The sequence below is a fragment of the Stenella coeruleoalba genome (genome assembly GCF_951394435.1).
Source record: "Stenella coeruleoalba genome assembly, chromosome: 4".
NCBI classification, from domain to species: Eukaryota; Metazoa; Chordata; class Mammalia; order Artiodactyla; family Delphinidae; genus Stenella; species Stenella coeruleoalba.
In genome coordinates, this window is record NC_137149.1 from 13887948 (window position 1) to 13901209 (window position 13262).

At 35.8% G+C, this 13262-nt stretch overlaps 1 protein-coding gene across 3 annotated transcripts in view; it reads right to left on the minus strand.

Moving 5' to 3' along the window:
* LARP1B (La ribonucleoprotein 1B) overlaps positions 1-13262 on the minus strand; it is a 129038-nt gene that overhangs the window by 47922 nt on the left and 67854 nt on the right. For all 3 annotated transcript variants that reach the window (XM_079919351.1, XM_079919350.1, XM_079919349.1), the window contains exon 12: positions 6924-7047. In XM_079919351.1, the coding sequence (XP_079775477.1) occupies positions 6924-7047 (124 nt within the window). The remainder of the gene's footprint in view (positions 1-6923; positions 7048-13262) is intronic.

Consider the following 13262-nt stretch of genomic DNA (forward strand, 5'->3'; position numbering starts at 1 on the left):
TCATGGTTTCTACAGGCTATGCATGTATCCATGAATTTTATAAGATGGCATTAAATTGATACATCCTCTACTTTTATGATTAACCCATTTTGTCACATGTAGCTTTAGTTCTTTCATTTTCCACTGCTGCATATTTTTCCTTTCTATGAATATGCCACATATTATATTCTACTATAAATGGGTATTTTTTTAGTTTTCTTTTTTTTAATATTATGAACAATGTTGCTATAAATGTTCTTTTTGGTAAACATTTGCAACAGTATCTCTTGAAGTGAAACTGCTGGGTTATAATATGTCACCATGGTTTTAACTGGCAAATCGCAGCAAAGTAGAGTATAATATCTTTTCATATTTACCAGCCATACAGTTTTCCTCTATGTGAAGCTCCAGTTTATGTTTTGTCAACTACTTTTTCTACTGATCTCTTTTCATATTGACTTTTTAAAATAGAAGTATAGTTGATTTACAATATTATATTCATTTCAGACATACAACACAATTCAATACTTTTATGGATTATGCTCCATTTAAAGTTATTACAAAACAATGGCTATATTCCCATGTACTATGCAATATATCCTTGTCGCTTATGTATTTTATACATAGTAGTTTGTATCTCTCCCCTCGCCCCTTCCCTCTAATTTTTTAAAATATTTATTTATTTTTGGCTGCATTGGGTCTTCGGTGTTGCGCGAGGGCTTTCTCTAGTTGCGGCGAGTGGGGGATACTCTTCATTGCGGTGTGCAGCCTTCTCGTTGCAGTGGCTTCTCTTGTTGAGGAGCAAGGGCTCTAGGTGCACAGGCTTTAGTAGTTGTGGCTCATGGGCTCTACAGCGCAGGCTCAGTAGTTGTGGAGCACGGGCTTAGTTGCTCTGCAGCATGTGGGATCTTTCTGGACCAGGGATCGAACCCGTGTCCCCTGCATTGGCAGGTAGATTCTTAACTACTGCACCAGCAGGGAAGTCCCTCTTCCCTCTAATTCTCTGTTACTTCTATGCATTGTAAAATTTATCTCTTTGGGACTTAACAACTTGGGAACATGCTCATGGGATGATATTAAGTAAAATGAGTAAAACGAAGAGTGGTAGATATGATGCAATCCGAACTGTGCATACGGGAGAATATTTACTTATTGGCAATGGAAGGTGCTGATGGTTGACCAGATCACTGTCTTTAAGAAGGCTCCATTTTCAAATGAATTATATGTATTTTTGTAGCTGTGAACCATATCCTCCATGCTTCTTTCCTTTTGAAAATGGGATACTATCTTTTTTCCTTTTGCACAGAGCAGTATATCTGCCCAGTTAACAATAAAAATTATTGAGATTATCAGGGGACGAGAGTGTAATCTGTACTTTATTCCAAAACTTTGCATATCTCTTTTTTTTTTTTTGGTACGCGGGCGTCTCACTGTGGTGGCCTCTCCCGTTGCAGAGCACAGGCTCCGGACGCGCAGGCTCCGCGGCCATGGCTCACGGGTCCAGCCGCTCCACGGCATGTGGGATCTTCCCGGATCAGGGCACGAACCCACGTCCCCTGCATCGGCAGGCGGACTCTCAACCACTGCGCCACCAGGGAAGCCCTGCATCTCTCTTTAATAGTTCTCATAGGGTATAGTCCAAGGTGCCAAACTGAACAAAGATGCTAACATGAAATCTTCGTTTATTTAAAATGTGGTCACTTCTTTTATCATGAAAAAACTACACACACTAACTCTGACTTCAATAATAACTTTAAATCACTTTGAGTCACTGAATTTTAAAACTGTATTGTATGGCAGAATTTATTAAAAAGTTAAAAGTAGGGCTTCCCTGGTGGCGCAGTGGTTGAGAGTCTGCCTGCCGATGCAGGGAACACGGGTTCGTGCCCCGGTCCGGGAGGATCCCACATGCCGCGGAGTGGCTAGACTCATGAGCCATGGCTGCTGAGCCTGCGCGTCCGGAGCCTGTGCTCCGCAACGGGAGAGGCCACAACAGTGAGAGGCCCACATACCGCAAAAAAAAAAAAAAAAAAGAAAGAAAGTTAAAAGTAGATCCCGGGAATTTAAGTAAATTAATTAATTAAATAAAATACATCTCTTGGGACTTTAATTCTATGATGTGGTGAGGAGCATAAATTATCAATTTTAATTTACTCAAATTAAACAACACAAAAAATCTTGTAATTAGACTAAACATCCTTAGTGGAATATCCTAAGAATGTTAAAAAAAAAGAAGTTTAAAAGTATAAAGTTTTTAAAATTTCAAAGCTTAAAAATTTAAAGAATTTTTTTAAAAGTAAGCTTCTTTTAGTATTTATAGTAGTATTATTTAATATTATTGTTATTCTGAAGCTACTATATCATAGGATAAACAATTCTGTTACTGTGCTTAGGAATGATATTTTTTTCACATAAGTAAAACGTCGTACAAATATAAAATCTAACAAATTAAAATTAAAATCTGTAATCCTAAATTTGAACAAAAACTATCAATATAAATTTGTAACATAATTTTCCTTAAAAAAATTTCCAAGCTCTTTCAATAGAAAAGGCCTAGAAACAATGACCAACTCAGTAGCAACTAAAGTACTGACAAAGCTCAACCACCTGGCAAACAAGACAGTTAAGAGTCCAACTCCAGGGACTTCCCTGGTGGTCCAGTGGTAAAGCATCTGCTTTCCAATGCAGGGGACTGGAACTGCAGCTTCAATCCCTGGTCTGGGAAGATTCCACATGCCACGGAGCAACTAAGCCCGCACGCCACAACCACTGAGCCTGCTCACCTCGACTAGAGAGCCCATGTGCTGCAAACTACAGAGCCCATGAGCTCTGGAGCCTGCGCGCCACAACTACAGAGCCCATGCACTCTGGAGCCTGTGCGCCACAACTAGAGAGAGAAAACCCACATGGCACAACTAGAGAGAAGCCCGCACACCTCAATGAAGAGCCCATGCGCCGCAACGAAAGATCCCGTGTGCTGCAACTAAGACCCGATGCAGCCAAAAATAATAAACAAATGAAAAAATAGTATTTTAAAAAAAGAGTCCAACTCTATTATCACAGAACAAAGCAATGAAAGGTGGATTTGGAGCTAAAAGTCAATAAACTGATAATTGGCCCAAGTATCAATAAGACAGTAGAGTAAAACCCATCTAATGTATTTATGAGATCAGAGTGATAATTTTCTCTTTTTCCAATTGAAGTATAGTTGATGTACAATAGTATATAAGTTGTAGGTGTACAATATAGTGATTCACAATTTTTAAATGTTATACTCCATTTATAGTTATTGTAAAATATTGGCTATATTCCCCATGTTGTACAATATACCCTTGTAGCTTATTTTACACATAATAGTTTGTACCTCTTAATCCCCTAACCTCATAATCCCTCTCCCACCTTCCCTCCCCCACTGGTAACCACTAGTTTGTTCGTTATATCTGTGAGTCTGTTTCTTTCCTGCTATATTCACTAGTTTGTATTTTTTAGATTCCACATATAAGTGAGATCATAGGGTATCTGTCTTTCTCTGATTTATTTCACTTAGTATAATGTCCTTCAAGTCCATCCATGTTGCTGAAAATGGCAAAATTTTGTTCCTTTTTTATGGCTGAGTAGTATTCCATTGTATATCTATATATACCACATCTTCTTTATCCATTCATCTGTTGATACACACTTAGGTTGTTTCCATACTTTGGCAATTGTAAATAATGCTGCTATGAACATTGGGGTACATGTGTCTTTATTTTAAATTAGTGTTTTGTTTTTTTAGATATATACCCAGGACTGGAATTGCCAGGTCATATGGTGGTTCTACTTTTAGTTTTTTGAGAAACCTCCATACTGCTTTCCACAGTGGCTCCACCAATTTACAGTCCCACCGACAATGTAGGAGGGTTCCCTTTCTCCACACCCTTGCCAACATCTGTTATTTGTGTTCTTTTGGATGACAGCCACCCTGACAGGTGTGAGGTGGTATTTCATTGTGGTTTTTTTTTTTTTTTGGTGGTACACGGGCCTCTCACTGCTGTGGCCTCTTCCATAGCGGAGCACAGGATCCGGACATGCAGGCTCAGCAGCCATGGCTCACGGGCCCAGCCGCTCTGCAGCATGTGGGATCTTCCCGGACCAGGGCACGAACCCGTGTCCCCTGCATCGGCAGGTGGACTCTCTACCACTGAGCCACCAGGGAAGCCCTCATTGTGGTTTTGATTTACATTTCCTTGATTAGCAATGCTGAGCATCTTTTCATGTGCCTGTTGGCCACCTGCATGTCCTCTTAGGAAAAATGTCTATTCAGTTTTTCAGCCCTTTTTTAAATCAGGTTGTTCGCTTTTTTGATGGTCCATTGTATGAGCTGCTTATATATGTTGGATATTAACCCTTTATTGGTCATATCATTTGCAAACAATTTCTCCCATTCAGTAGGTTGTCATTTCCTTTTGTCGATGGTTTCCTTTGCCATGCAAAATCTTTTATGTTTAATTAGGTCCCGTTTGTTTATTTTTGCTTTTATTTCCTTTGCTTTAGGAGAAAGATGCAAAAAAAATTCCTGTGATTTATGTCACAGAGTGTTATGCCCAAGTCTTCCTCTAGGAGTTTTATGGCTTCTGGTCTTACATTTAGGTTTTTAATCCATTTTGAGTTTATTTTGTATATGATGTAGAGAATGTTCTAATTTCATTATTGCACATGTAGCTGTCCAGCTTTCCAAGCACCACTTATTAAAGAGACTGTCTTTTTTCCATTGTACATTCTTGCCTCCTTTGTTGTAGACTAATTGACCAGATGTGCGTGGGTTTATTTCTGGGCTTTCTATCCTGTTCTATTGATCTGTATGTATGCTTTTGTGCCATTACCATACTGCTTTGATTACTGTAGCTTTGTAGTATCATCTTAAGTCTGGGATCCTGACTCCTCCAGCTCTGTTTTTCTTTCTCAAGATTGCTTTGGCTATTCCGGGTCTTTTGTGTTTCCATGCAAATTTTAAAATTATTTGTTCTAGTTCTGTGACAAATGCCATTGATATTCTGATAGATATTGCATTGAATCTGTTGATTGCCTTGGGTAGTATGGTCATTTTAACAATATTAATTCTTCCAATCCAAGAAAATGGTATATATCTCCATCTGTTTGTGTTGTCTTCAATTTCTTTCATCAGTGACTTATAGTTTTCCAAGTACAGGTCTTTCACCTCCTTAGGTAGGTTTATTCCTAGGTATTTTATTCTTTTTGATGGGGTTGTAATTGGGATTGTTTCCTTAATTTCTCTTTCTGATAGTTCATTGCTACTGTATGGAAATGCAACCGATTTCTGTATATTAATTTCATATCCTGCAACTTTACCAAATTTTTTGATGAGCTCTAATAGTTTTGATCATAGTGATAATTTTAAAATAAAACAAAAAACCCCAAAAAACCTCCTCATTGGTCAGCAAAGAAAGATGTAGAGAACCAGCTCATTACTTTGAAAACTAGTAAACAAAGTGAAAGAATAAAGCATTTATTCCCTTTCTATCTCAGGAAAAACAAATAGTCAATTAAGGGAAATCCTCCTTATGGAAGTAATCTACTAAATTAAGAAGGAATTATGAAAATAGAATTATCACTATTTTGAAGCCCCTTGTGAAATAAACCTTCAAGCGATGATTATCACAGAGAGACACCAAAGAGAGACAATCGAGCATTATGTGCCTCCTGGTATAAGTATTCAACACAACATATGACATATTCTTGCACAAATATGAGCCTCAATCTGATCAAGCCTCTGTATCAAAATCACAGTTAAAGAAAATTCAGGACCAGAAAATGGTTGGATGAAACCATGGGATGCAATCAGCAAAGTCCAGAATGTAAGAAATTCTACAAACAATCTAGTTTCTACAACAATAAAGTTCAAGGGAAAAAAAACACAACAGTATGAACCTATACACTAAAAGAGACATATCAACCTACTGCAACGTTTGGAGTTTATATGGATTCTGATTTTTTTTTTAAGTGATGAATGAGAAAATTTGAACACCAATTAGATATTTTATATTAAGGAATTACTGTTAATTTTAGATGTGATAATGGTACTGGCTTATTTATGTGTAAAATAGGTAGTCCTTATCTTATCAAAGATACATACAGAAATATTTAGGAATGAAAAAATATGAATAATATGATTGGGAGTTTGTTTCAAAATAATCCAAGTGGGAGGTAAAGAGAATGAGTGGAGTCAAGATGAAATAAAATCGGCTATGAGATGATAAAGCAGCTAATGGGTAGGTAATGGGTACATGGGGTTTTATTATACAATTTGCTTTATTTTTGCATATGTCTGAAGTTTTCCAAATTAAAAGTTTTTCTTTAACCTGCCTTCAGGAAAAACTATAATAAAATCAGTTACACTTGCCTGAAAATGTCAGATTCAATTTTACAAATCTCCCAAATGTACTTACACTTTCACACAAAGATAAGGCCTTAAAGCAAAAGAATGATGCTAGTGGTATATTTTAAGGAATCAGCAAGTGAGTGAAAATTTTTCCTTATTTTGCAAAGAGAAGCATTCCCAGCAATCTCAAAGTCAAAAGAGACACATAAAGAAACAAACCAATTCACCCTACTTTTAAGTAAGTGTTTGGGTTTGAGCATGAGGTGGTGTTATAATAGACAACTCCTGGATCACCTTTGTGATTATCTGCCTATCCACCAAGAGTAAGGTGGACTTCCAACTATGATCATTTACTACATGGCTGTCTTACCAAATTTACAATCTGTATTTTTAAGTCTCTAAAATGTTTTGAAGTTCATCAAAGAATAAATAAAAGTTGAGTTTTAAAATTCTAGTCTTTTACCAGATATCTAAATGTTTTCCACAAATAAAAAGCAAACTTTAAAAACAATTTAGAACTGTTTGAATATTTTTCAGACACTTACACAAAAGCAGATTTACATACCTTGCCTGGACTGTGAAGGTGCTACAGGAACTTCTTGGTTTGGCTCAAAAGGAAGTTCAGGTGTTAGGTTTTCAAACTGCTCTTTACTAATGAGATTTAGCTTCTTAAAGTTCTCAACTTCTTGCTGAAGTAGAATGGAGGAATCTAATTATTAAACTGGCTAATAGAGTAACCAACAGACAATAATTGATACTAATCTCAAAAAATGAGTTTTAAAAACAGGAATTGATTGCAACCGAATAGAAAAGATGTTCTAATAAAGAATCTAGCATTATACTTAATAATTAATATTCAGAGTTTAAAAGAGGCATCAAGAACCCTAAAATATTATGACTATTTTATAATTAAAATACATTATAAGAACATACATTCTTATCATTAACTATGTGTTGAGCATTTACACACAAGACCAGTAGAGTATTATAGAGGTTACAAAGTAATCCAAATTCATGTTCCCTATGCTTAAGGAATTTACAAGTTAGATGGAAAGAAAGAAATGCACACATAAAAATAATATTAGACAGTGTATGAAAAGTGGATAGTATTTGGTATAAGAATTGAGATCATAAGGGAGGCATCACAGAAGAGATGGGACAAAGCAGCTCCTTAGAATGAGAATTTAGAGAAAGGGAAAAGCATCCTAAATTAGGTACTATGAGCAAAGATGAGAAGCTTGGAATAAGCAATCATTTATTAGAAGATAATTCAGTAAATGACAAAATTTGTTTAGAACCAGTGGTCTGGTAAGGAAGCTGGAGAAAGCTAATAGATCTTTAGCACTAGTCCAAGAAGTTTCTGCCTCTTTTTCTAATAGTGGGAAACATGTGATGAAACATAAACCTAGATGGCTCTGAAGGTTCATTTCCAAACCCCTTTTATAAGCTTAGTAGCAAGGATACTGCGTAGGTCTAAGCTGTTGGCTCAAAGGAAAAATGGGCCCATCCCTGCCCCTAGGGCCCCTTTCTAATTTTTGTTACATAATCACATAGATGTTCCCTGCCCTGACCTACATATATGTAAAACATTACAGAGGTGGAGGCCATTCTCTACTGGAAGGTCATCGGGCCATAATGCATGAAGACTATCGAAGCCTGGCTGAAGCTGTGGGAAAAAAAAAAAAAAGAGTTTGAGGGACTACTTGCATTCTATTACTTCTGGTAAGTTTTCCCCAATAAACTCTGTATCACATCTACACTACTCCTCAGTGCTAATTGGTCCATGACCCTTTACAGAGTTAACATCTAAAAAGAGTGTAAGGAGGTAAAAGACATGACAAAAGTATCTGTCTGATGAGCCAAATTAAACATCATCATTACAAAATAGTTGTGGCATCTTGCTCTTAACAGCTATCCAAACAATCTTTTCCTTCTGTCTTCAAACATGAATGTTACTTGACAGCTCACACCATTTATTAGATCCAGTTAGCCTTTTAAACTAGGATCTATCTTCTTTTCATGAAAATGCCTTAAATGATTACTTCCCCTATACCAAAATTGCTTTCCCAAAAGTCTTCAATAAGCTCTTCAAGCTAATTGAGTCATTACTCTTCACTGTCCCTTATCTTGCTACAGAGCTTGCTATTAGCAACTCCCACTTCAATGAACATTTATTGTATGTTTATCATATACCAAAAATGAATAAACACAGTTCTATTCTGATGGGAACACAAATACGTTTCTGTTTTGTTTTTAACTTTTAAAACTAAGTATGGTATAACACACCGCCGCTTACATATATATGTATACACACACACTAGAGAAGGGCATAAATCATAGGTATATATCTCAATAAGTCCAAAGTGAACAGACCTGTGGAACCACCATTCGAGTAAAGATGATATAACTAGCACACTAGAAGTACCCTTCATGCTCCTTCCTATCACTGCCCTGTCTTTCTTCCTAAAGACAGCCAATACTCAGACTTTAATTCTTTAGATTCATTTTTCATGTTTTTGAATTTTATAAAAAAGTAATCATAATGTATGGTTTCCTTAACACAAAATTATCTTTATGAGATTCATCTATAGTTTGTGGCTCTACAGCAGAGGTCAACAAACTACAGCACCTAAAGGCCAAAGTTTGTCTTTGTAAATAGTTTCATTGGAACACAACCGCATCCATTTGTTTACATATTGCACACGGCTGCTCCAATGCTACAACTGCAGGGTTGAGTAGTTGCCATAGTCAACGTATGACATACAAAGCCTAAAATATTTACTACATAGCTCTTTACAGAAAAAGTTTGTCCATCCCTGCTCTACGGTACTCTATTGTATGATCAAACCACAATTTTAAAAAATCCATTCTAGGGACTTCCCTGGTGGCACAGTGGTTAAGAATCTGCCTGCCAATGCAGGGGACACAGGTTTGAGCCCTGGTCCGGGAAGATCCCACATGCCACGGAGCAACTAAGCCCGTGCACCACAACTACTGAGCCTGCGCTCTAGAGCCCACGAACCACAACTACTGAGCCCACGTGCCACAGCTACTGAAGCCTGCATGCCTAGAGCCCGTGTTCCGCAACAAGAGAAGCCACCGCAATGAGAAGCCTGCACACCACAATGAAGACAACCCCCGCTCACCGCAACTAGAGAAAGCACACGTGCAGCAACGAAGACCCAACGCAGTCAAAAATATTAATTAATTTTTTTAAAAAAAGATAAATACAAAAATCCATTCTACTGTTGATGAGCATCAGGTCCTTTCCAGACTATAGCTGCTATCAATAATGTTGCTATAAATATGTTTTTACAGAACACTTATTTGGTGAACATATGTTTTTTTACCTTTTTGTAAACTGTAGTTGATATACAATATTATATGTCACAGGTATACAATACAGTAATGCACAATTTTTAAAGTTTATACTCCATTTATAGTTACTATAAAATATTGGCTATATTCCCTGGATATGTACAACATATCCTTGTAGCTTATCCTATACCTAATAGTTTGTACTTCTTACTACCCCACCCCTATATTGCCCGTCCCCGCTTCCCTCTCCCTGCTGGTAACCACTAGTTTGTTCTCTATATCTGTGAGTCTGTTTCTTTTTTGTTATATTCACTACTTTGTTGTATTTTTTAGATTCCACATATAAATGAGATCATACAGTATTTTGTCTTTCTCTGACTTACTCACTTAGCATAATGCCCTCCAAGTCCATCCACTTTACTGCAAACGGCAAAATTTTGTTCTTTTTTTATGGCTTAGTGTTCCATTGTGTGTGTGTGTGTGTGTGTGTACCACATCTTCTTTATCCATTCATCTTTTGATGCACACTTAGGTTGCTTCCATATTTTGGCAATTGTACATAATGCTGCTATGAACATTGGGTGCAAGTGTCTTTTTAAATTAGTGTTTTTTGTTTTTTTCAGGTATATATCCAGGACTGGAAATTCCAGGTCACATGGTAGCTCTACTTTTAGTTTTTTGAGAAACCTCCATACTATTTACCACAGTGGCTCCACCAATTTACATTCCCACCAACAGTGTAGGAGGGTTCCCTTTTCTCCAAACCCTTGCCAACATTTGTTATTGTGTTCTTTTAGATGAGAGCCATCCTGACAGGTGTGAGGTGATATTTCATTGTGGTTTTCATTTACATTTCCCTGATGATTAGTGATGCTGAGCATCTTTTCATGTGCCTGTTAACCACCTGCATATCCTCTTAGGAAAAATGCTTATTCAGTTCTTTGGCCCATTTTTTAATCGGGTTTCTTTCTTTCTTTTTTTTTTTTTGATGTTAAGTTGTATGAGTTGCTTATATATGTTGGATATTAACCCCTTATTGGTCATACCATTTGCAAATAATTTCTCCCATTCAGTAGGTTGTCATCTCCTTTTGTCGATGGTTTCCTTTGCCATGAAAAATCTTTTAAGTTTAATTAGGTCCCACTTATTTATTCTTGTTTTTATTTCCCTTACTTTAGGAGATGAATCCCAAAAATATTCCTGTGATTTATGACAACATATATTTTTATTGAGTATTTACTGAGTGGAATTGCTGAATCAGGTGGTGCACTTCAACTTTAGTAGAAAATGCAAATATGTTTTCATAGTAGTTGTACCTATTTACATTCCCATTAGCAGTATATCAAAGTTCCTATTGCTCTACATCCTCATCAACACTTGGTATTGTCAGTTTTTAAAAATTTAGTCTTTCTGAAAAGGACCAAACTATGGATATAAACTACATTTTGGATGGACCTCAAGGGCATTATGATTTTAAAAAAATATTAATCTCAAACGGTAACATGCTGTATGATTCCATTTATATAACATTCTCAAAATGACAACATTATAGAGATGGAGAACAGATTAATGGCTACCAGGGATTAGGAATAGCAGAGGGGAGGGAGATGGGTGTAAGTTTAATAGCACAAGGGAGATCTTTGTGGTGATAAAATAATTCAGTGCCTTGACTTTTATAGTAGTTATGTGAATCTACATGTGATAAAATGATAGAGAAGTATACACACACATTTGTGATAATAAACATCAATTTCCTGGTTTTAATATTGTGGTTTAATTATCTAAGCTATCAGATTTAATTAGATTTAATTATCTAAGATAACCTTTCAAGGTTATCTGGGTGAAGCATACACTGGACCTCTCTGCACTATTTTTCCAGCTTCCTATGAATCTATAATTATCTCAAAAATTTGAAAAATTTAAATATGTAGCCACTCTGGTAGATGTGTTATCTCATTGTGGTTTTAATTTGTATTTCTCTGATTATTAATAATGATGAAAACCTTTAGTATATTTTATTTGGATAATTTTTTTGTGTGATATGACTACCCAATTCTATTGCTCATTTTCCTATACAGTTGTCTTTCTCATTGATTTGTGTATGAGTTCTTTACAAAATGTTGTAAATGTCTTTTTTCTACTCTGTACCTTACCTTTTCACTCTTTTATGGTATCTTCTGTTGAAAAGTTCTTTTTAATGTAGTACATTTTATCAATCATTTGCTTCATTGTGTTATTTCCTGTTTAGTAAATCTTTCTGTACTAAAAGATCATGGAAATAGTATATTAATCTTTTTATGAGTTTTATTATTTTGACTTTCACATTTAAAACTACAATATATCTAGAATTGATTTTTCTGTGTATGGTATAAGGGTTAATGTGCACTTGAAAAGAATGTGAATTCTGCAGATGTCAGGTGCAGTATTTCACTTCTGTCAATTAAGCTAAGTTTCTTAACTGTGTTGTTCACATTTCCCACATGCTTACTGATTTTTTCATCTGCTTGCTATACCTTGCATCTTTCTTGATAAGGTGTATTAAAATCTTCCACTATGATTATAAATTTGTCTATGTACACCTATCAATTTTTCTCTTACATATTTTGAGGCTGCTATTACATGCATACAAGTTTAGAACTAATATATTTTCTGGTGCAACTAAACCTTTTATGATTATGAAATGTCCCATTTAATCCTGAATAATTCTTTTTGCCTTAAAAATCCACTTTACCCATAGAGTTATACCAACTTTGTTGTGGTTAGTGTCAATATTTATTTAAATCTACACATGTATTTACCATTTCCATTGCTCTTTATTCCTTTCTGTACCTTCACCTTCTTCCTGGAATCATTTTCCTTTGCCTAAAATACTTCTTTGTACTTTCTTTAAAGCGTAGCTGCTGAAAATAAATTTTCTCAGTTTTCATATGTCTGTTGGTTATTTCACCTTCATTTTAAACAGCTGCATTGAGATACAATTTACATACCATAAAATTCACCTATATTAAGTGTACCCTTCAACTATTTGTCTACCTTTATTTCTGAACACTAGTTCCCTTCCAGTACTGTGATTACACCACCCCATTGTCTCCCGACTTCCATTATTTCTGCTGAAAAGTTAGCTGTAAGTCTTACTATTGATGCTTTTAAAGAAGTTTGTCCTTTTTCTCTGGCTTTTGTTATTTATTTTCAGCAGTTTTAAATTATAACCTTGATGTGGTTTTCTTTATATTTATATTCTTTGGAGTTCATAGGACCTCTTGAATTTATCTCTTGTTATATCTTTCATCGGTTTTGGTAAAACGTCAGCCATAATTTCTTCAAATAATATTTCTGCCTTATCCTCTCACTCCTCTCTTCTGAGAATCCAATCAAATGTATGTTTGAGCTTGGGACTGTATCTCCTATGTCTCTGACAACAGTTTCTTTATTTTCCACTTTTTTTGCTCCATGCTTCACTCTTGATTTTTTCTTAACCCATCTTAGTAATTCTGTATTCAGCGTGTACTTATCTACTGTTAAGCCAGTTCATTGCACTCATTTTATATTTTTCATTTCCAGAATTTCAATTAGATTCCTTTTTAAA